Source organism: Hoplias malabaricus, chromosome 17 (genome assembly GCF_029633855.1).
Source record: "Hoplias malabaricus isolate fHopMal1 chromosome 17, fHopMal1.hap1, whole genome shotgun sequence".
Lineage (NCBI taxonomy): Eukaryota > Metazoa > Chordata > Actinopteri > Characiformes > Erythrinidae > Hoplias > Hoplias malabaricus.
Window position 1 is genome coordinate 33,349,731 of NC_089816.1, and position 23,366 is coordinate 33,373,096.

The following is a 23,366-nucleotide window of genomic DNA, read 5'->3' on the forward strand; positions in this document are numbered from 1 at the left end:
GACTAGTGTAGTGCCCTACAGAGGGAGTATGGAGTGATTTGGGATTAAACGTCTCAGGCTTTGTGTTATTTTGATGTCTCTGTTTAAGCTCAACTATAGTCCCCTGCTGGACTGGCGTGAATATCTAATCATTTTCATATTCGTCTGGACTTGGGCATTAGAGGGCGCCAGTGAGTGATGTTTGTTTATTTGATGTTCTGTTTAGAGTTAGCTGTATGTGAATGTAATGGTAATATTAAGTGGTTAGATCTTGCTATTAGCTGTTTATATTCTCCTCCAGTCGTAAACGAACCCTCACAGACACAGAAACGCCCTGGGAATGCGTTGTCCAGTCTGGACGCATGGCGCTAGTCTTCATTTCTGCTGACGTTTTTTTTTTCCCTGCACTCTTAGCGCATGGCCTCAGTGCTGCTGCTGATTTATGAGCGCCGCTACGTTAGCATTTCTTAACCGTTCCAGGTTTCCTCAGAATGCGATGAATAGAGATATTTGTTTGAGTGTGTTTATTGCTCTCAGGTGAACAGAATGTAAAATCTGAGCGTATTTTCCTGCTGCTCTCTGTTCATTCCTTCTTTTCTTCACTTGTGGGGTTCTGTGGTGGGGGAGTCGTGGTGAAATGGAGCAGACTGTAGAGAAAATGTTTCAGCTCCAGCTTCAGCAAATAAACACACACATTTAACAGAGAGGTGGAGAGATAAAGCCCTGCGTGTGCTGCCTGTTTGTTTAAGGCCTTATCTACAGCTCGTTTTAGCCGTGTGCTAACAGCGTCGGCTAATAGTTTGTTATGAAAACAGAGTCCGAGGAAGTCTGAGGAGAGTTTAACGTGTTGTACGAGAAAGAGAACTTGGTTCTAGATCAGAAATCTTCACCTGCGAAAGGAAAATAAACCACAGCGTGTCCCGGACTCTTGTTCCTTAACTTGTTTTTGTTTTTCTCACAGAAATATTCTCAGAGTGGAGTTCCCTCCTGTCCCTGAACCTTGTCCCAGAATTCAGACTGTGCTCTGTGTGCGTGTGTGTGTGTGTGTGTGTGTGTGTGTGTGTGTGTGTGTGTGTGTGTGTGCGTGCGTGCGTGTGTGTGGGTGTGAAACAGAGATAGAGATATGAGGTCAAGGCTCTCTCCACTGACAAAGTTCACATTCTCTGCAGCCTGAGTGTGTGTGTGTGTGTAAGTGTTAGACTGCTGTGGTGAGGAAATAGCACCTCTCTCTCTCTCTCTTTCTCTCTCTCTCTCTCTCTCTCTCTCTCTCTCTCTCTCTCTCTGTGCGAGTGTGTGTGTGTGTGTGAGAGTGTGGGAGAGACAGAGATGAGGTCAAGGCTCTCTCCACTGACATGTTTCACATTCCCCCCAGCCTGTGTGTGTGTTTGTGTGTGTTATGTAGTGAGGAAATAGCCTTTCTCTCTGTCTGTACGTGTGTGTGTGTGTGTGTGTGTCTAAGAGTCAGACAGTGATGAGGAAATGCTCTCTCTGACCCCGCTATTGTCCGGTCTGTCTGTGTGTTTGGGTCGAGCTGCAATACTGCTGACTGTAAATCTCTCATCACAGAGAAACGTGCATCCTGTATTTCTCAGACCAGGTGTGTGTGTGTGTGTGTGTGGAGTCTCAGTGGAGTCATGGCACTCATCATAATGCACAGATCTGATTGGCTGAGGAGCCTCACGTGTGATATGCAGAAACACATGTGATTGGTCTGTGAGTTTCCTGAAGCGCTAAACCTGAACCGTAACGACTAGAAGAGTCACAACGCTTCAAACAAACAAACAGCTCTTAAACAGGTCCAGGTCCAGATCGGACAGCGTCTGGGTGCGGACTCGGACCACGAGCTGCCTATTCCAGACCCCAGGTTTAGGTCATTTTTTTGGATTTTATCACGGAAAATGACTGAAATTATCTTCACGGACGTGATTAAAACTACTGAAATACTCTGGTAATACTTTACCCAACGTCCACAGGTAAAACTAATCCCGTCCAATTACGGTTATACAGCCTTTTTCAAAAGGAATTAGGTCATAACACCTGAGTGACCGAGCTGAAGTATTCCCGTGTTCCTGACCGGAAGAACGTCTGTGAATTGGTCTGTTATATAAAAAAAAGGCTTCTATTTTAAAATCAGTCATTACAGCTGTCTGTTTTCTCTCGTCTTTTTCCGCAGTCCATACTCCCTGCAGCGATGGAAATGGTGGCTGTTCTCACCTGTGTCTGCTATCCCCGTCTCCACCCTTCTACAGCTGCGCCTGCCCCACTGGCGTCAAACTTCGCGAGGACAGCAAGACCTGCAGACCAGGTAAAACCCCAACACAGTGCACCTGAAACCAGGTAACACCTTACATCAGGTAACTCCCCTAACCAGGTAACATCTCAAACCACGTAACTCCCCCAACCAGGTAACATCTCAAACCAGGTAACTCCCCCAACCCGGTAACATCTCAAACCACGTAACTCCCCCAACCCGGTAACATCTCAAACCAGGTAACTCCCCCAACCAGGTAACATCTCAAACCACGTAACTCCCCCAACCCGGTAACATCTCAAACCACGTAACTCCCCCAACCCGGTAACATCTCAAACCACGTAACTCCCCCAACCAGGTAACATCTCAAACCAGGTAACTCCCCCAACCAGGTAACTCCCCCAACCCGGTAACATCTCAAACCACATAACTCCCCCAACCAGGTAACATCTCAAACCATGTAACTCCCTCAACCAGGTAAAATTTCAAACCACGTAACTCCCTCAACCAGGTAACACCTCAAACCACGTAACTCCCCCAACCAGGTAACATCTCAAACCAGGTAACTCCCTCAACCAGGTACCATCTCAAACCACGTAACTCCCTCAACAAGGTAACATCTCAAACCACGTAACTCCCTCAACCAGGTAACATCTCAAACCACGTAACTCCCTCAACCAGGTAACATCTCAAACCAGGTAACTCCCCCAACCAGGTAACATCTCAAACCACGTAACTCCCCCAACCAGGTAACATCTTAAACCACGTAACTCCCCCAACCAGGTAACATCTCAAACCACGTAACTCCTCCAACCAGGTAACATCTCAAACCGGGTAACTCCCTCAACCAGGTAACACCTCAAACCGGGTAACTCCCTCAACCAGGTAACACCTCAAACCGGGTAACTCCCTCAACCAGGTAACACCTCAAACCGGGTAACTCCCCCAACCAGGTAACATCTCAAACCCGGTAACTCCCCCAACCAGGTAACATCTCAAACCCGGTAACTCCCTCAACCAGGTAACATCTCACATCAGGTAACTCCTCCAACCAGGTAACATCTCAAACCCGGTAACTCCCTCAACCAGGTAACATCTCACATCAGGTAACTCCCCCAACCAGGTAACATCTCAAACCTGGTAACTCCCTCAACCCGGTAACACCTCACATCAGGTAACTCCCCCAACCAGGTAAAATCTCAAACCAGGTAACTCCCCCAACCCGGTAACACCTCACATCAGGTAACTCCCCCAACCAGGTAACATCCCAAACCACATAACTCCCCCAACCCGGTAACACCTCACATCAGGTAACCCCCCCAGCCATGTAACACCTCACATCAGGTAACTCCCTCAACCCGCTAACACCTCAAACCAGGTAACTCGCCCAACCAAGTAACTCCCTCAACCTGGTAACACCTCACATCAAGAAAATCCCCGAACCCGGTAACACCTCACATCAGGTAACTCCCCCAACCTGGTAACACCTCACATCAGGTAACTCTCCTAACCAGGTAACACCTCAAACCAAGTAACTCCCCTAACCCGCTAACACCTCACATCAGGTAACTCCACCAGCCAGGTAACATCTCAAACCAGGTAACTCTCCTAACCAGGTAACATCTCAAACCAGGTAACTCCCCCAACCCGGTAACACCTCACATCAGGTACTGTCCTCAAACCAGGTAACACCCCTTTACCCTTATAACATCTCACATCAGGTACTGCCCTCAAACCGGGTAACACCCCAAACCAGGTAACATCTCACCTCCAGTGCTGCCATCAAACTGTTTATGCAAACTAGGTAACAACACGGGTGAATGCAGGTAACTGACCAGACACCACTGACCATATCAGTGAAGGAGTTAAGAATAAAATTCATGATGGAAGTGCACTTCATACGCATTCTGGTTTATTTTCACTGTGGAGGGCCGTCATATACTAAAGGTTTGGGAGCCACTTTTGAGACCAGAAGGTTGTTTGGTTCGATGCCCTGGACCAGAAGGAAAATGCGGGAGCGTGGAGACAAGGAGCAGCACTGTCTCCTCCCTCAACATCCATGGCTGAAGTATCTTTGAGCAAGACACCTAACCCCCAACTGCTCACCGCTCAGAGTGTGTATGTGTGTGTTCACAGCCCCTAATCACTAGTGTGTTTGTGTGTGCACGGATAAGTAAAGCCCTACTTCAGCCAGTGCACAGCGAGTCGAGAGCAGAAGGAAAGAGCCCTGTGGAAGTCTCAGAGCTGCTGTGGAACCAGCATCTAGAACCCCAGTGGAGTTACTGGAGGAAGATCATACTTCATTTGGCTACGGCTCTGGAGGATATCGTTTACGATCTTGTAATGAGGGAGGAGTCCTCTGGGGACGTGCACATCAGAGACAGTATTCCTCATCGTTTTTATGACGACGTCGACTGCGATGAAGCTTTAGAAGAATAAGCCGGAGGTTTATAAAGTGCGGTTGGTTCTGAGGGTGTTTTTTCTGGAGACTGTTGGCACGCTGTAGTGCATTAGCATGCAGCCGCGTTCACGGGGCCGTGACAGATGCCTAATCTTTGACAGATGGCTGCTCCACGCTTTTTGACTCTGAATGCACAATTTAGCCCGCCCCAGTCCCTGCTAATTTCAATCACCACAAACCCAGAGACGACGGAGTTTAACCCCCTCCCCGCAAACTCACCCCCATACCTCGGTCCCAGGGGTCTGCAGTGTCTCTTTCTGAGCAGATACAGAGTCAGTATTAATTCATTATTTATTTTATCTTTAATTAGTTAGCAGTTGTTTGCTGTAGAAGCAAGTTTTGTATCGTCAACATGACTGTTATTAAAATATCATTCTGAGTCCTTTCTGAAGTGGGCTTTTATACTAAAAACTTTAAGACACCAATTTTAGGCCAAACATCAGTCACTAATGATACTTAACTTCGTTATAAACATGAGTCTAGGGTTAGCCTCGACTTAAATCAGACTAGGGTTAGGTGGAATTTTTCGCACTGATTCCAGATCAGGGATTAATTCTACACTCAACACACCGCGTGTGGATTCATACAGATTTTAAACATTCTGTTTAAGCCCCGCCTCCGCACTGCTGCCATTGGTCAAACTGCTTTCACAACCGACCTGGGTGTAAACATAATAAAGAAGATTTTAGGGAAGATGGAGAAAGTTGACCGGAGATGTCCAGCAGTTGTTTAGTGGATCTCTCTCACTCTCACTCTTTCTCTCTCTCTCTCACTCTCTCACTCTCTCTCTCTTTCTCTCACTCTCTCACTCTCTCTCTCTTTCTCTCACTCTCTCTTTCTCTCTCTCTCTCTCACTCTCTCTCTCTCTCACTCTCTCTCACTCTCACTTTCACTCACTCACTCTCTCTCTTTCTCTCTCTCTCTCTCACTCTCTCTTTTTCTCTCTCTCTCTCACTCTCTCTCTCTCTCTCTCTCTCTCTCACTCTCTCTCTCTCACTTTCTCTCACTCTCACTCTCTCTCTTTCTCTCTCTCTCACTCTCACTCTTTCTCTCTCTCTCTGAGTGAAACCTATATGTTTGATTAGATTCGAGTTGTCCCCTAGGCCCATGTCCATACGCGTCCGTTCACTCCCCCCTCACACACACTCCCCCCCCCAGAGCTGTGGGTCCATCTGCATTTGTATGTGATGGCAGTCAGAGCGGGAAGAAAGAGCATCAGGACTTCAAGGATTCTTTAGTGTTTCAGCGTCTTTTTTCTCATGAATGCTAAATGAATTATTGTTCTTTTTCTTGTCCGTCTCTGCTGGGGGTGAAGGGCTATGGGGGGGGGGGGCTGGGTTACCCCCCACCCCCCACCCCCTCAAAACATCAAGGGCCGTCCTGAAATCAAGGTCCAGGACTTGTTTTTTTTTTTCTTTCCCAGCTACTGAGGAACAGAGTGAGGCATTGTCTCTTTGCACCCGGACCATTAACGGCAGGCCATTCTTTTATTTTAAAAAAGTCCCACTCTCTCCTGCTCCTTCGCTCGCCCCTTCCCAAGATGCACGGCCTCACGACTTGAATTTATAACTCTTTCAGATTTGAAGCGGTGTATTCCCAGGGCCAGGAAACAATGAGACATATTCTTCGCGCTCGTTTGTGCTGTGGGCTGCGATGTGGCGTCGCCCAGTGTTGCGTCACTAATGAAAAGTCCACCGTTTTCATTTCTGCTGGAATTAATGAAACACTGCAGCCTAAAGTGATATTGTCCCAGTGCCTCAGCCTCCCCCCCCCACCCCCAGACCACATGCTCATCTTTCCCAGAGTGTCGTTGATCAGCCGAAGCAGGTTTGACTGTGAACCTCCAAGTAATGGAAAGGTATTGTTTAACCCTTAAGAGTCTTTGTCTTTATACTCCACGTTAAACAAAGTGCTACCACTTTAGAATAAGACTGCGCTTAAATGGTTTACCTTCCTTTTATTAAGGCTTATTAATTAGGATGTGTACACATTAATAGTCATTAATGATCAGTTATAACACACAGATAGAAAGGGCAACACTGACCTGCTGTTTGCCAAATAGTGAACCCGCATCCATCTCCAGTTAAACCTTAGCTCTCGCCGAATACTGACCTCACTGTGCCTCCTCCATCAGTCGACATTAACCCCGTCAGCTCCGGCACAGGTTTGTTAACATGTTTAACCCTTTAATGAACCACCCACCGACAGAGTGTCTTTTATACAGCGACGATGACGTGGCGTGGACATTAACAAGAGACACGACTAAACTCACCTCCTCAGCTCTGAGCTCATCCTTTAACTCTTTCAGAATCAAACAGCAGGTCACTGTCACACTTCCTCTCTCTGTGTTACAAAGGATTATTACTGACTTTTAAAGTGTTCACAAACACATCAATAACCATGTAATAAACAGGTTTTTAAACCATTTATAAAGCTTTATAACTGTCGTCTTAATTTAAAATTGTACCAACAGTGTTGACCATTTTTCTTCAGCCTTCTTTGGAAATCAACACTGTGTTATTCAGAGCTGCTCTGGGTCTAAATCAGAACAGCGCCAGAGATAAACGAATAGTAAATTGATTGTTTACAGCGGTCAGATCATAGAGACATGATGCACGTGTAAACGATGTGAAGTCCTCTCTGTTTAAGTTGAAAGTGAGTGTTTTGGAGTGTGCCGCGTCCTGCGCTGAGCACAGTCACACAATCCACACAGACGGAGTATTTTCCTGGTTTTATTCCATTGCTGTTTTCACTTGTTATCAGATTAGAACGTGGATAATGGCTCCACTGTGTTTTCCGCAATTAATAAGTTTGTGGCAGTGAACACACACAGACTAGTGCACTAGGGGCTGTGAACACACGCACACACACTAGTGCACTAGGGGCTCTGAACACACGCACACACACTAGTGCACTAGGGGCTCTGAACATACACACTCACACTAGTGCACTAGGGGCTGTGAACACACACACACACACACACTAGTGCACTAGGGGCTGTGAACACACACACTAGTGCACTAGGGGCTGTGAACACAAACACACACACACACACTAGTGCACTAGGGGCTGTGAACACAAACACACACACACTAGTGCACTAGGGGCTGTGAACACACACTAGTGCACACACACACACACACTAGTGCACTAGGGGCTGTGAACACACACACACACTAGTGCACTAGGGGATGTGAACACACACGCACACTAGTGCACTAGGGGATGTGAACACACACGCACACTAGTGCACTAGGGGATGTGAACACACACACAAACACTAGTGCACTATGGGCTGTGAACACACACACAAACACTAGTGCACTATGGGCTGTGAACACACACACATATATACACACACACTAGTGCACTAGGGGCTGTGAACACACACACATATACACACACACACACACTCTAGTGCACTAGGGGCTGTGAACACACACCCAAAGCGGTGGGCAGTTGTGGGTTCAGGGCCTTGCTCAAGGGCCCCTCAGCCGTGGATTGAGGAGGAGGACAGTGTTGTTCCTTCACTTCCACCGCCCCCAGTTTTTCTGCTGCTCGTGGGAATCGACCCAATGACCTTTCAGCCCTAAGGCCTCTCCCCTAATCTTTAACTAGAAACCGAATCAGTTTAAAGAAGGTTGAAAATGTCAAAGCAGCCCACCTCTGTCTTGTAAACGATGCCGTCGTTGTTGGGTTACGTGTGTTTCGTGGAGTAATACCAGAAGAGCTTCGGTCAGAGTAATATTGGCATTCCTGGAACATCTCACAGCCAATCACACAGAAGGGGCGGGACTAATTGTGGTGTAGAAATTAAGGATTATTGAAGTCTTTCGCCCAAAGCTTATTTAGCGATACTCTCTCAGTGACTGATGTGATTAAATCATCATTTTATTTGGTATAAATCCTGAAACATTCCTCAGACGTGTCGTTTGGAGCGGGTAAGTTTTTCTTTTTGCTGAACTATCACTTTAAGTGGTACCCCCGCAGATTGATCCGAAGCGACTGTAAAAGCAGAGGCTCATTGAGCTGGATTCTGATTAGCAGGAACAGGTGGGGGGCGGTGGGAGAGGGGGGATTAACATAAGTAAATGTCCACAGCTTTCTCCTTCGTTTAGCTTGGTTGGCTAAATTGAAGGCATTTGTTGTGGTTTTTTTCTCCCCGAGACGTCCGCCTTACTTTGAAGAAACGGGGCGCGGAGTAAAGGACAAATTACAATCAAAGGCGGCGGCGCTGCGCCCCGGTGGATAAATGAAAGAGCGCGGCGGCCCTTTCTCCTCCGTCTCCTCTGATTGGTGTCGGAGCTGATGGCTGCGCTGCTCGGCTGAACACGCTCTTTGAATAAGGCAGAAACACTCGGCCTAATTGCTTTCCCTAGAGCAGCTGTGCAGAGCCGGAGGGGGAACCTTCAGAACCGAACCTGCTCCAGTTCACCTTATTCAACTCCTGGGTTCACAATCAAACAGAGGTCATTCTCCCCCAAAAACAAAAACCTTAAAAGGGACAACTCCCCTGATCAGTGCCTGTGCACATTAAATACACACCGTGAAACGAGTTTACTGTGCACTGCCTGAGTCAGAAAACACGGGATTAGACGAGCCGTTCTGATTCTGCTTCGCTTCTGACGTCAAGTGCAGAGACTTTAGAATGGCTCCGCCCCCTCGTCTGAGTCTGTCCAATCACAGCGCTGGACCCGTGTTTATGTGAGAGCGCAAAGACGAGGTTAAACTCAGCAAAACAGACACAACGAGCGGAGAAATAAGAGCACTGAGTAAAAACGGAGAAGAAAGAGAACAAAGTGAAAACGGCTAAAAACCAGAGCTTCTGCTCCTCGCTCCTCACTGCTGTGCGCTCGGGGTCGGGGTGAACAGCGAGCGGCTCATTATCATTTAAAGGAACAGGTGCTGAAAGCGGGCGGTCTGAACAGGGCTGTTTACACAGGGGCATTATTATTATTCTGGACATTATTTTTATAATGAAAGACTATGAAGTAAAATGGAAAATAACAAAATGGGAATCTCTCTCTCTCTCTGTCTCTCTCTCTCTCAGGAGCGGAGCAGGTTCTCCTCCTAGCGCGACGTACAGATCTTCGCCGGATTTCTCTGGATTTGCCCGACTTCACAGACATTGTTCTGCAGGTGAGCGACATCCGGCACGCGATCGCGGTGGACTATGACCCCGTGGAGGGATACGTTTACTGGACAGATGATGAAGTCCGGGCTATCCGGAGGGCCCGGCTGGACGGCAGCGAGGCCCAAACCCTCATCACCGCGGAGATAAACCACCCAGACGGCATCGCCGTGGACTGGGTCGCCCGGAACCTGTATTGGACTGACACTGGAACTGACCGCATCGAGGTGACCCGGCTCAACGGAACCTCCCGCCGCATCCTGATCTCAGAGCAGCTCAGTGAGCCCCGGGCTATCGTCCTCGACCCCATGCACGGGTAGGTCCTCAATCACAACACCTGCTTTATCTTGTTTCTGAGTGTCCTCTCTCTCCTTGGAGCTGAGTTACAGGGCGCAGTGGTTAAATCTCCCCTTACGACACTGGTATGTCATCAGAACACAAATAAAACAGAGCAGCGCTTCATTCCCAGGCGACTAGCGCCGCTCTGTAGCAGCTCTGCACCAGTCTGCAATGATATCAGAGGAGCTGCTGGACTGTAGTTACATTTAGGGCCTCATTCTCCTTCAGAAGTGTTCCACAACCTGCACACGACCTGTGTTTACTTCACTCAGCGGCTAGGGTCGCCTCAACATTTTATTCATTCATTGATTGTCTATAACACACCCTGGAGGAGGCACCATACCTTCACAGTGCGACATTCACTCACACATTCACACCTACGGACACTTTTGAGTCTCCAATCCACCTACCAACGTGTGTTTTTGGCGCATGGGAGGAAACCAGCACACCTTGCATCATGGGATTGCCTTAGTGACTGAAGAGTGATTCACCACCTTAAACCTCTGCCAGATTAAGGTATCTCAGTAGGCAGCGTATTTAAGGTGGGATAGTTGAATATGTAGAAAGCTCACTAGGTTTTGGGACGGACCCATGGGTTCCATCATGTCCAGCATTGTCTCAGTGAGGCTGGATGAACTGGGTCAGGGTTGGGTCCTCCAGCTGGACACTGATCCAAAGCAGACCTCCGGGTCAACGCAGAAGTGGTTCACTGACCACAGAGTGACCAGTTCGGAGTGACCAACCTGAAAAGCTGTAGTCTAGCTTTAGGTACGTCATCAAAAGGAGATTTCAGAGTCTGGACACTTTTGTCTCTTACCTCTTTACTCTTCCTTCGGCAGCTACATGTACTGGACGGACTGGGGGGAGAAGCCCAAGATCGAGCGTGCGAACCTGGACGGTTCTGATCGTGTGGTTCTGGTGAACTCGTCTCTGGGATGGCCTAACGGGTTAGCGCTGGACTACGCCACAGGGAAACTGTACTGGGGCGACGCCAAAACGGACAAGATCGAGGTAAACTGTTCAAAAAGACACAGGGTTATGACACGGTTTACTGTTGACACTGCTGTGTTCCAGCAATTCTCTGTGCGGTGGGCAGGTGTCGGTCCGCTCCGTTGGGTTGACCAGGGGTTTAATCTTTTAATGAGTCTCTGAAGCTTAAAAACTCACCTCACACAATCTTTAAACAGTTTCCTCTGATCAGTTTCTCTCTTCAAGAAAAACTGCAGATCAGATGCCGAGCTGCTGTTGTCCCCAGGGCCTTGGACTGACAGCGTCTGTGAGATTGTTGTCATCCAGAAACTGGGAATGACTGCAGCCTAAATGTGTGTGTGTGTGTGTGTGTGTGCACGCATTTCTACAGCCCTGCCACACACTGCTGAAAGATGGGTTTATAAACAGAAAGGAGGACATCCCCCACCCTCCATTCCTCCCTTTCTCTCTGCCTCTCTCTCCCCTTTTATTTGTCCCTTTACTCTTAACTTCTCTTCTTCTCTCTGTCCTTTATTCTTTCTCTCTTTCATTATCCTCTGTTTCTCTCTCTCTCTCTCATTATATCCGTCTCTAACCTTTGCTTATCTCGCTATTTGTCTCCTCTATTTCTCCTCTACCCTTCTGTCTGTCTCTCTAGGCGTTTTCATAAAAAATGCCAGAAAACGTTGGGAGAATCCGGTCCGGATATTTTCCGGAGAAGCCCATTTCCATGTAGCACTCAGCCGGAGATGTTCTGTGTCAGTCGAGTTTTCACAGCTGGAAATATTCTGCCTGATTCAGACAGGGGGCGGAGTCTGTGTGCAGGAGATACAGCGCTATTCTCTGGAACATTCTCGGCTCTGTTCACACAGGGTCGCTCTGACATGGGCTGGCAGGATAAAGTCCGGGTAATTTCTGGGACAAACGATTGGGACGTTCACACACACACAGCTCCTCCGAGTGAAGTACAGAGAGGTTCTGGGTTAGCGAACATGTGTGGAGTCAGGGTTAGGGGAGTTAAAGGGGGATGAAGGGATGGGGCGGAGTGTTAAAGTGAGGTGGTGGGGTGGAAGTGGAGTGTTACAGGGGGATGGTGGGGTCAGGGCAGGGTGTTTCAGGGGGTTGTGGGGTCGGAGGTGGGGTTAAAAGGGGCTGGGGTCTTTTTTGGGAGCTGAAAACAACATTAAGTCTTCAGTGAGGAGAAAAGTGCCTCTTGGCCTCAGGAATGTGTGCTGCCTGACCGCTTATAAATAAAGGATCTCTCTCTCTCTCTCTCTCTCTCTCTATTGCTCACCCGCTCTCATACACTCACTGTCCTCCTCTCTCTCAACCAGTCAGTTTTCTGTGTGCTGCCTAAGTCAGAAAACGCAGGATAAAATGAGCCGTTCTAACATCAAGTGCAGACTTTAGAATGGCCCCGCCCCCTCCTCTGAGTCTGTCAAATCACAGCGCTGGACCCGTGTTTATGTGAGAGCGCCAAGACGAGGTTAAACTCAGCAAAACAGACACAACGAGCGCGGAGAAATAAGAGCACTAAGTAAAAACGGAGAAGAAAGAGAACAGAGTGAAAACGGCTAAAAACCAGAGCTTCTGCTCCTCGCTCCTCACTGCTGTGCGCTCGGGGTCGGGGTGAACAGCGAGCGGCTCATTATCATTTAAAGGAACAGGTGCTGAAAGCGGCCGTTCTGAACAGGGGCTGTTTACACAGGGGGAGAACACTGCTGTGGGGCTCGTGGGGTTTGGACCAAAGCAGGTCACAGACGTTTCATTAAGAAACAGCACTGTGTTCCACTGTGGAGACGAGAGGGAGAACACGTTCTCTTTAAAACTGTCAGGCCGCTTTTCGCTCTGATTCATCGTAGTTTTTGTTGTTCCCTAACGCTCCAGAGCCACGTTCCTGCGCATGACCGGAGTACAAACTCATCCGGAGCGCTGTGTTTGTGGTTAGAGCACCTGAAATTCCTCCAGAGTGTGAGTCTTGTGTGTGCTGCTGAAAGCTCTGTGTTTTGAATCGGATCCAGAGGAACGCCGCGCTTTCATCTCGGCGGCGGTGGCACGGCTGAAAGCGGCGCGGGGCTATTGGCCGTAGCACGGGGGCTTTTTCTTTAAACACTGCGTGGATTGTGCTCTTTTATGCCCCTCTGCCTGCCTCAGTGTGCTTTTCCTTCTTTTCAGCAGCCCCCCGGACCCCCACCCCCAGCGTCCCACCACTGCCCCCTCAGAAAATAAAGTCTCTGAAGTTGCCGCGGTGACCCCCTCCCCCTCTTTCTGTCCCCTTTCAGTCCAGAGATGCTTAAGATAACTCATTTGACTGATGTGCGGCGTAGAAAAGCGCCCCTTTGTGGAACAATTATGTAGATTGCGCCTTCACAGAAAGCTTTTGCGGCGCGCTGGTTTGTGATGTGCGCACCCTTTGGGTTCCCATAATGCACTGTGTGGAGGAAAGAAAAACAGACGGCCAGAGCTGTGTTTTTCATTCATCTCCAGTAGGGGGCCGCTCGCTGTGGGGCCCTGTCAGACCTTAAAGGCACCTTTCCTTCGTTCAACAAGTCTGAGGTAGCAAAGCTTGGTGTAATATTAGATCAGATTAGATTACATGAGCGCTGCTGTGGTCCTGGTGTAAACCCTGTAACTGAAGGAGCTTATTATCTTTGGAGAAACACCGCTGAACTGAGGCCTCCCTTTCCCAGAGCGCTTTTAACTCTTTTAACAAGAAAATCAAAAAGGAGTTCTCCTCCTTAAAGGCAGCGTAAACAAACTCCTCGCTGTTTGTGTTCATCCAGATGCGACTGTATCTTTTAAGGTGGAGTGGTGCGTGTGAGTAAGAAGCGACTGTATCTTTTAAGGTGGAGCGTTGCGTGTGAGTAAGAAGCGACTGTATCTTTTAAGGTGGAGCGGTGCGTGTGAGTAAGAAGCGACTATCTTTTAAGGTGGAGCGGTGCGTGTGAGTAAGAAGCGACTATCTTTTAATGTGTAGCGGTGTGTGTGAGTAAGAAGCGACTGTATCTTTTAAGGTGGAGCGGTGTGTGTGAGTAAGAAGCGACTGTATCTTTTAAGGTGGAGCGGTGTGTGTGAGTAAGAAGCGACTGTATCTTTTAAGGTGGAGCGGTGCGTGTAAGTAAGAAGTGACTATCTTTTAAGGTGGAGCGGTGTGTGTGAGTAAGAAGCGACTGTATCTTTTAAGGTGGAGCGGTGTGTGTGAGTAAGAAGCGACTGTATCTTTTAAGGTGGAGCGGTGTGTGTGAGTAAGAAGCGACTGTATCTTTTAAGGTGGAGTGGTGCGTGTGAGTAAGAAGCGACTGTATCTTTTAAGGTGGAGCGGTGTGTGTGAGTAAGAAGCGACTGTATCTTTTAAGGTGGAGCGGTGTGTGTGAGTAAGAAGCGACTGTGTCTTTTAATGTGGAGAGGTGTGTGTGAGTAAGAAGCGACTGTATCTTTTAAGGTGGAGCCAGTTCCACCTTAAGTAATGTAACTGTAACAGCAAAAATAAGTCAGTGTTACCCCCCTATGGAGCAGGAATAGAGCAACAAAACACACCAATAAGAGAAGAACATGTATAAAATTTGACCAATAGGAGAGCAGTATGTCTGAAAAATTCACCAATTGCATTTAGCAAAGATAAAAATAGATGCAGACCCTAGCAGAGGATCTTCCTCAGGACTCTGAGACCCCAGAGCGGTGTGGAAGAGACACGGCCTGCAGCGCCACCTGCTGTGGATTCAGTGTCTGAATTTTATACATCAATCTTAGTTCAGCTTTTTTTCACCACAGATTAAAAAATCAGGGCAGAAACACGTGCCTCTAATGAACAAAAACCCTTCATGTGCCCAGAAACGGCCTGAAAGCCCGTCCCCAACAGCTTCACTCGAACCCGGCGCTAACACAGAAACAAAGGCTGCATCATGAGCGTGGCCAGCGTTTCAGAGCAAGGCTCGTTGTTGGGGAAATCCGGCGTAAATCAGGTTTCACGCCTCGCACGGCTCTGAAAACAGTTAGAGAGTCGAGCGCCGCTTCAGCGGGACGGCACTGAAAGACCTTATTGATCCCATCAGCGGACGAGCGGCGGTGCTTTTGATCCTCCACGGTGACCCCCCGGAGTCTCCTTCAGCTCAGGACAGGCTCAGGATAACGGCTCCATCGCAGGGCGCCTGGGGCTCGGCCCAAAGATTTACACAAAAAAATACCCACCAGGAACCGCACTGTTAACCACAGCCAACACAGCTGAGACCTTTCTTATTAAAGACACAAAGAGGCAGAGAGGACAGGGCAATGACACCAACACATTACACAACACTACATTAACCCTCTAAGGTCCGGGGGGCTGCTCTCCAGGTGTAAAGAGCTTCTTAAACGATCTGTAATGGGGGTATAATAGTGTTTTTGGGTAAAAAACAAAAAACAAAACAAAAACAAAGTGTCTCAGCCCGGTATGCTAGGCTCTCTCTCTCTCTCTCTCACTGGAACTTTAAATCCACTGCTTCCATAAACCTCTTGCTGCCTTAAATAAATGTATCTTAAAAAACAATTACCTTAAGTATACTGCTGCTTTAAATCCACTGCCACTTTACATACACTGACACCTTAAATCCAGTGCTGTATTAATTCCATCGCTGCCTTATATTCACTGCTACCTTAAATCACTCTATATGCAAAGTCAGAAACCACATCAGCGGCGGGTTAAAAGATTTTAAAGACAGTTTCAGGTGAGTGTTAGATGGTTTAGCTGTAATTAGCATCATGCTAATGGGTGGAGTACAAACCTCTGTCACTTGTTAGCAACATTAGCCTCGTAGCTGGAGCATGAAAAAGCAGACGTCAGAGGTTCGACCACATTTCTCTCTCTCTATCTCTATTCTACTTTATTCTCTGCCTCATTCTCCCCTCCTTTCCACCACATTTTCTTTCCTTCCCTCCATCTTTGCCTCCCTACCTCATTCTTCCCCTCCATTCCTCCTTCTCACGCTTTCGACTACCTCCCTACCTCCTTCTCTCCTTCCCTACCTCCCTCCTTCCTTCCTCTGTACACTGTTCCCTTCCTCACTGCCTCTTTCTTAACCTCCATTCCTCCCTTTCTCCTCCTTCTCCAGAACTTTTCTTGAGAAAGTAGAAGCAGGCCCTTCGCTGAGTTTGCTTTCACTGTTATTGTTTCTTTCACTGTTACAAGCTTCAGATTGACATTTTTGGACCGTCTCGCTCTGATCTCATGTTTCTCGGCTGAAATCAAGGCCCCCGGAGCTGCGCTCGCGGTGTTTGTCTTTGAGACGTGATTCAACTCACAGTCCGTCATTCAGACCCCACAGGATGTTAATATTTTATTTGCTTTCTGTTTATTTACTGTAGGAGTAAACAGGACGCAGGCTTGATTCTGTTTCAGCACGTCCCTGTGTGTGTGTGTGTGTGTGTGTGTGTGTGTGTGTGTGTGTGTGTGTGTGTGTGTCCTGGTGAGGAACGTCTCGGCCGGAAGAGTTTTATAGAGCTTTCGCAGCCAAAATTAACAGTGAAGGATTTGGGTGGTGTTGCTAAATCAGCTCTCACAGTAAACCCATCCCCCTCTTATACACACTCTCACACACACTCACACACTGCTGTAAAACATTAGAGAGAATGGTTTGTATAAACAGTCATGGCTCAGTTGGGCCTTTGTGAGAGAATGTGTAGCACAGAACTCTTCCCCATCACATACCATCAGAGCCCCAGCTGATTTTCTTCTTCTCCACAGAGGAACACGGTTCTGTTTCTTAATGAAACGTCTGTGACCCGCTTTGGTCCAAACCCCACGAGCCCCACAGCAGTGTTCTCCCCCTGTGTAAACAGCCCCTGTTCAGAACGCCCGCTTTCAGCACCTGTTCCTTTAAATGATAATGAGCCGCTCTCTGTTCACCCCGACCCCGAGCGCACAGCAGTGAGGAGCGAGGAGCAGAAGCTCTGGTTTTTAGCCGTTTTCACTCTGTTCTCTTTCTTCTCCGTTCTCGTTTTCTCTGTTTTTACTCAGTACGCAGCACACAGACCTTTAAGACCTTTATTGACGTCTCAGATCAGAACTGTTTTTCTCAGTCAATGTAAATGTAGAAGGTGCAGAAAATGAGGGCCGTTGACATTTTTTTGACTGGAAAAGAGAAATCAGAGACGAATTCCATTTCTATGAGCTCAGCCTGTTACACACTCACTCTCTCTCTCTTTCTCTGTCTCTGTCTGTCTCTGTCTCGCTCTCTGTCTCTCTCTCTCTCTCTGTCTCGCTCTGTCTCTCTCACTCTCTCTCTCTCTGTCTCTGTCTCTCCCCCCTCCCCAGGTCTCATTCTTTTTTCTGTCTACATCTCTCTCTTTCTCTACATAGATCTATTTGTCTCTTTCTTATTTTTCATTCTTTTATCACTCTCTCCTCTAAATAGATCTGTTCGCTCTCTGCATTTCTTTGCTCACATTCTATCCCTCTCTCTATCCCTCTATCTATCTTTCTCAGCATCTGCTCTTTCACTAGATAGATGTTACACTCTTTCTCTCCCTCTCTCTCTCTCTCTCCCTTTTTTCTCTTTCTCTTTATGGCTTTCACTTTATATAGATCTCTCTCTTCTATCTCTTCCACTTCTTACCTCCCCCTCGCCCCACCCCACCCCACCCCCGCCCCTTCTCCTCCTCCTCCCTCTCTCTCAGTTGCAGAGAAGCCTCTTTGTTTGTTTTGTTGTGTTTTTGAGTGTGTTTAGGAGTTGTGTGTGTGTGTGTGTGTGTGTCTGGTCAGTAAAGCTCTCACTCTGTATTCTCCTCGCTCCGTTTCTGAGGGATAGGGTATAAAGGGAGCGGAGAAAGAGAAGTCACGGCCGGTGCTGGGGTCAGATCGGCGTGTCTAATGTAGTTTTACAGCTGAATTGTGTTTGTGATGCCGAGGGTCTCCTGCTGACCGCAGGATCATCGGAGGAGTGCTCACTGTTATAATCCAGACAAATTTAAAGCGTCTCAGCTCTTATCCAGCTGCCTCACTGCCTGCAGCACTCCACCCCACGTCCCGCTTTCACATCTAGCGCTTTGCCCGCCTCCACTTCAAGACTCCACATCCACCCTCCACATCCACCCTCCACATCCACCCTCCACATCCACCCAGTCTAATGTTTAGAGCAGAGGGCTGAGGGCTGAAAGGTTGTTGGTTTGATTCCCACGAGCAGCTTTAAAACTGGGGGCAGTGGGAGTGAAGGAACAGCACTGTCCTCCTCCTCCTCAATCCACAGCTGAGGATCCCTGAACCCACAACTGCTTCCCTGCTCCGGGGATGACTGCCCACAGCTCTGGGTGTGTGTTCACAGCCCCTAGTGTGTGTGTGTGTGTGTGTGTGTTCACTGCCACAGGTTAAATGTGGAATGACATATAATTACACATTTACATTTACACATCCAGAAGACTCCCTATCCAGTCTTCTCTCTCTCTCTTTCTTCCTCTCTCTCTTCTCTCTCTCTCTCTCCCTCTCTCTCTCTCCCTCTCTCTCTTCTCTCTCTCTCTCTCCCTCTCTCTCTTCTCTCTCTCTCTCTCTAACAGTGTGAGCTATTGATTATTTCAGGACAGGGTTTATAAAGTGTTTAGTTTTTAGCCACCGTAGGAAGCCCTCTGAGACCCCACAGTTACTCCTCGTTTACCTGTCGTCTCCCTCTGTGTTTTTCTCAGGTGATAAACGTGGACGGCTCTAACAGGATGGTTCTGCTGGAAGACAAGCTGCCGCACATCTTCGGCTTCACGCTGCTGGGGGACTACATTTACTGGAGTGACTGGCAGCGCCGGAGCATCGAGAGGGTCCACACCAGTAAAGCGGTGAGGGAGGTCATCGTAGAGCAGCTCCCTGACCTCATGGGCCTCAAGGCCACCAAGGTCACGGAAACGTTCGGTAAGAAATTTAAGCAATTGGTTTAATAACTGTTTTATTTACCTGCAGTCCCAGGTGATGTTGGGTAAATTGGTCATAAAGCCTAGGCCTTAAAGCAACACTAAGTAGCATTTTAACCTTAAAATTACAGCTTCAAAATCATTCGTGGTGCTCCACTGAGCTGTAACAGGGAAAATAGAGCCTCTGTTGCTGCTACTTCAGGCACAGCACTGCAGAAACTGCACTATGTAACTTATGGAGGAGGGTAAGAAAACACCACTCCCTTTCCCTCGATTACAGGGCAGTGCTGTAAAAGCACCAAACCTTACCTAGTGTTGGTTTAAATAAAGGAAACTGTATATGGGGACGACACGTCTACAGACTGACCTCAATGTGTCGCCTGTTGATTTAAGAGTGTGTGTGTGTGTGTGTGTGTTCAGGCACTAACGGATGCGCGGACTCTAACGGCGGCTGCAGTCACCTGTGTTTCTTCGTGCCGCGTGGCGTGACGTGTGCGTGCCCCATGGGCCTGGAGCTGCTGAGTGATTTACGCACCTGCGTCGTTCCGGAAGCATTCCTCGTCTTCACCAACCGCGCCGACATCCGCAGCATCTCCCTGGGGACTAACAGCAATGACGTGGCCATCCCGGTGACCGGCGTCAAAGAGGTGTCCGCCCTGGACTTCGACGTGGCAGAGAACAGGATCTTCTGGACAGACGTTAGCACCAAGGTAGGAGAGGGTCCTCCTCAGAGCTTAGAGCTTATCGTATAATTCATTATAATTAGAGATTTCACACTGGCTTTTGCTTCGTCTCGTGAATGTTTGTGATTGGAGAATATGAGGGGTTCTCGGAGGAGGGTTTTGTGTTGTTTAAGGAAATCTGCCCGAAAGTGTTGCGTAACATCTCCAGTTTTAAAATAACAACCATCAGAGCTGCCTCCGTGTCAGTTCAGAGAGTGCGGAGATAATTTGCAGAGGGTCAGAGGTCACAAAGCCAGCGGCAGCTCTTTTGGTAAGGGATGACAATTCATGTGTCAAATTCTGCATTTGAAATGCGCGAATCACACTGAAATTAATGGAATTTCAAAATGTGAGGTGTAAACCCTGCAGAGCTCTGATTGGCCAGAGACCCGTCAATCACCAGGAAACACAGAGCTCCAGCACAAACTCAGCGCTTGTAAAATCTCTGAAGTTACAGCAGCGTTCACATTAGTTTTAATCCGACGCTCAGCAGCAGCTCGTAACATTCCTCCGAGGGGTTTCTGAAGAGGAGACGCTCCTTGGGACGGTGTCTGAGGAAAATCTCCAGCGAAAGCTGAACGTACGACAAGGAAAATTGCTTTGTCAGGAACTGGGGCGGAGCCGTGTTCAGTCCAAATAACAACAACAACACGCCACACACCGAGGAAACAGCACCTGACTTTACCGCCGCCGTGTTGCGTTTTTCAAAGTTCACGGTTCCTGTTAGAGACAGAGATTTATGACATCACCGGCTCCAATTCATAGGGAGCTGAGCTAGAAGAAATGTGGCCAGGTAAATTGAGTCGAGTCGAGACAATCCCATGCAGTGTAAAAGCACTGGAATATATTTAATTAAATATCAAAATATAATTTACTCCAAAACACTGGTGTTGTAATAGTGTCTGGGCTGGAGTGTGTATTCCTAACGTCCCAGCAGTGTGTGATGGGGGAGTTCAGATAGCAGCTACCAGCAGGAACTGGAGGCAGTGAAAGATTGGGTGAGAACTCGCCACAAAACGGGATAAAGACTAATCCAGCCCTCTGTAATAATTTAAAAGTGTGTGTTAACTGCTTGTTCTACATTTTCTGCACAGATCTCTGTAGCAAATACTGCAGGGGTTTCTTCAGGGTTCTTTAAATGTTCAGACGTTTAAAACCCAAACCCATGTAAAAGGACCTGGGATGTTGTGGTAGAAGAACCGCGGAGGTCTGAGTGTGTGATGCAGCTTCTGTCTTGTGTCTCAGACCATCAGCAGGGCGTTCATGAACGGCAGCGGCGTGGAGGCCGTGATAGAGTTTGGACTGGACTCTCCTGAGGGCATGGCGGTGGACTGGATGGGCAGAAACATCTACTGGGCCGACACCGGAACCAACAGGATCGAAGTGGCCCGTCTGGACGGACAGTACCGGCAGGTTCTCGTGTGCAAAGACCTGGATAACCCACGCTCTCTGGCTCTAGACCCAGCTAACGGGTGAGACCCCAGCACCGGCGCCACATATACACCACACTTTGTTTTAATATCTTTCTGAGGGGTTTAAAAACTCCAGCAGCACTGCTGTGTCTGATCCACTCTACACCAGCACAACACACACTAACACACCACCACCACGTCAGTGTCACTGCAGCACTGAGAATGATCCACCACCACAGCACACCTGCTCTGTGGGGGTCCTGAGCGCTGAAGAACAGGGGGGAAGGGGGGGTGACAACGTATGCAGAGCCACAGATGGACTACAGTCTGTAATTATAGAGCTACAAGTGGCTGGTGGAGCTGAGAGAGCGGACAGTGAGTGTAGGAACAAGGAGGTGGTTTTAATGTTGTGGCAGAACTGTGTAAGTGAAGGTTTCTCAGTTCTTTGACAGGAATGCCTGCAGGACATGAGTTCACTTCCAGAGCCACACACAGGCAACACGGCATGTTCACACAGGCATTCTTTACACACACAGACACACACACACACACACACACACACACACAAAACCTGCCCTGAAGGAACAGTGCACAGCTTCTGCCAACGAACATGTTTCATGTTTGCCTAAAGAAAGTAAAACTCAACGTCATTACATAATCACCGCAGTGCCGCCTTCAGAGCTCTGAAACCTGGAGTCCCACCTTTTTAACCTCACACACAGAGAGTTTTTAAACCCTGTGTCCACTCTCTGTCCACTCTGTGAGACACTCCTCCCTCGTTGGTCTACCTTGTAGATGTAGAGTGTGTGTCGGTCGTCCTCTAGTCCTTCATCAGTGACACAGGACGCTGCCCCCTGCTGGATGGACAGTTCTCAGTCCAGCAGGGACACTTACGCTTGCATGAATGGAGCCAGAGAGTGTGTAACTAAAGCTTTTCATTGGCCCCATAGGTATATGTACTGGACGGAGTGGGGCGGTCGCCCACGGATTGCTCAAGCTCACATGGATGGCACCAACATCATCACTCTTGTGGATAAAGTGGGCCGAGCTAACGGCCTCACCATCGACTACGCTGACCAACGCCTCTACTGGACCGACCTGGACACCTGCATGATCGAGTCTACTAACATGCAGGGTGAGATACACTAAGACCATGTCTGTTCCTTCATACTAAGTTAAAACTAGCGACAGGTGGTATCCTCATTTTTCATAGTGTCATACCATCTCAAAATATTATCACAGTATACGGTATTACCATGTGGAGGGGCTGTGTGTGGGGGGGGGAATGCACTGAGCCTTATATCTGTGAGCACAAAGTCGAGTGAAGGGTTTTCGGTGCTGTGCAGTTCAGCTCAGCACACCCCGACAAGTGTGCTTTATTTGTACACATGTGACATTGCAGTGGACTGTATGTAATGTCCTGTGTTTCTCCTCCAGGCCTGCAGAGGGAGATAGTTGCGGACGATCTCCCGCATCCGTTCGGGCTGACGCAGTACAGAGACTTCATCTACTGGACGGATTGGACATTGCGCAGTATCGAGCGTGCAGATAAGCACAGTGGGCTGAACCGGACCCTGGTGCAGGGGCATCTGCAGTATGTGATGGACATCCTGGTGTTCCACTCATCTCGGCAGGACGGCGCCAATGAGTGCTCCAACAACAACGGACAGTGCGCCCACCTCTGCCTCGCCTCGCCGTCCGGGGCACAGTGCCGCTGCGCCTCACACTACACACTCGACCCCAACGGACGCAACTGCAGCTGTGAGTATCAAACACACACTGCAAAGCTGCTTTGTGAAAACCAAAATAGGAATATAGTGCTTAGTGAATAGGGAAACACTTATGGACACAGTGTAAGACTGATGGATGTGGGCTCTGGGTGGGTTGGTACAGGGGCTGTTAGTGGGACCCAGACAGTGATCACAGACAGTCACCCGGGGGAAACCCACGCAGATACAGGGAGAACACACCACACTCCTCACAGACAGTCACCCGGAGGAAACCCACGCAGACACAGAGAGAACACACCACACTCCTCACAGACAGTCACCCGGAGGAAACCCACACAGACACAGGGAGAACACACCACACTCCTCACAGACAGTCACCCGGAGGAAACCTACGCAGACACAGGGAGAACACACCACACAGTCACCCGGAGGAAACCTACGCAGACACAGAGAGAACACACCACACTCCTCACAGACAGTCACCCGGAGGAAACCTACGCAGACAC

General features: G+C 48.6%; 1 protein-coding gene across 2 annotated transcripts in view; it reads left to right on the top strand.

Annotated features, from left to right (window-relative positions):
• The window catches only part of lrp5 (low density lipoprotein receptor-related protein 5), a 70,589-nt gene that overhangs the window by 27,202 nt on the left and 20,021 nt on the right, over nt 1–23,366 (top strand). For both annotated transcript variants that reach the window (XM_066649912.1, XM_066649913.1), the window contains 8 exons: nt 2,153–2,284; nt 9,742–10,138; nt 11,001–11,172; nt 18,781–18,997; nt 19,417–19,706; nt 20,964–21,190; nt 22,081–22,265; nt 22,568–22,891. In XM_066649912.1, coding sequence (XP_066506009.1) covers nt 2,153–2,284; nt 9,742–10,138; nt 11,001–11,172; nt 18,781–18,997; nt 19,417–19,706; nt 20,964–21,190; nt 22,081–22,265; nt 22,568–22,891 — 1,944 coding nt within the window. The remainder of the gene's footprint in view (nt 1–2,152; nt 2,285–9,741; nt 10,139–11,000; nt 11,173–18,780; nt 18,998–19,416; nt 19,707–20,963; nt 21,191–22,080; nt 22,266–22,567; nt 22,892–23,366) is intronic.